The sequence below is a fragment of the Phalaenopsis equestris genome, unplaced genomic scaffold, assembly GCF_001263595.1.
Source record: "Phalaenopsis equestris unplaced genomic scaffold, ASM126359v1 Scaffold191451, whole genome shotgun sequence".
Taxonomy (NCBI): Eukaryota; Viridiplantae; Streptophyta; class Magnoliopsida; order Asparagales; family Orchidaceae; genus Phalaenopsis; species Phalaenopsis equestris.
The window spans coordinates 1-893 of NW_018211400.1; the positions used below are offsets into that span (position 1 = coordinate 1).

The following is an 893-nucleotide window of genomic DNA, read 5'->3' on the forward strand; positions in this document are numbered from 1 at the left end:
AAAATAGATAAAATATTAAAATATCATGCACCAAAATTTTTATTTAGAAGTATTTTTTAAAATTTCAATAGTGGATTATTTCGAATTATAACATCGCTATTATATCATTATTATATCTTTTAAATCATAGTAAAATAATTTTAATATTTATTACATTTTTTGTCAACCCTCAATTCTGCCTCTGTTACAAACTTTGATTGATCAGTCATATATTGTACTCATATCAAAGACATTTTAATGATTTCAGAGAGCATTCTTATCAAATGTAAATTATAATATCCTAAACCAAAATCTCTGCTTCATCATTTTTATCTTGTAGGAGGACACGGGCCATCTTTGAGGTTGCAGTTACTGTACACAAGAACATACAACAAAGAGACTTAGAAGCTGGAAGAAACCTCGGCAGTTGGCTACTTCGTCTTTTCGACCGAATCAAGCCTTCCGCTCAGATCCGTGGCTCTCCAGTAATGCTTCCTAGCAACAAGCAGCCACCAAATCCTAATAATTCGCTCCGTTCAAATAAACTGACTGATGAAATCTCAGATCGAATCGACAAAAATCGGCGACTCTTCACGTCTTTCAGCAAGAATTTCGTGCCTTTGCCGGCCATTATGATGATGAAGCCAATAAAGCAAGCTCAGCAGCACTATTTCTCTTCTAATTCAGTTCAGCATTTCTCATCACTTTTGGAATGTAGGAGAGGGCACTATGGTGGTGTTATTAGGACTGATATTGCACTGTGGATGCATCAGAAATGAGAGATTGATTCTTCTTGGAGGTAGGTAAGTAGCAGTCATTACTTCTTTTTATTTTCTGCGATGTAAAATTGTTTTTCCAAAATTTTCTGCTGAAATCTTATCCTCCAATAAAGACTGTTTAATTCTTTTTTTTTT

At 34.0% G+C, this 893-nt stretch overlaps 1 protein-coding gene across 1 annotated transcript; it reads left to right on the plus strand.

Annotated features, from left to right (window-relative positions):
• Window positions 1–284: 284 nt before the first annotated feature.
• Window positions 285–875, plus strand: LOC110034620 (the record flags this gene model as incomplete). The annotated part of the gene is made up of 1 exon (XM_020738870.1): window positions 285–875. A coding segment is annotated over one exon (474 nt), but the record flags the coding sequence as incomplete, so codon positions are not given.
• Between the last annotated feature and the right edge of the window lie 18 nt (window positions 876–893).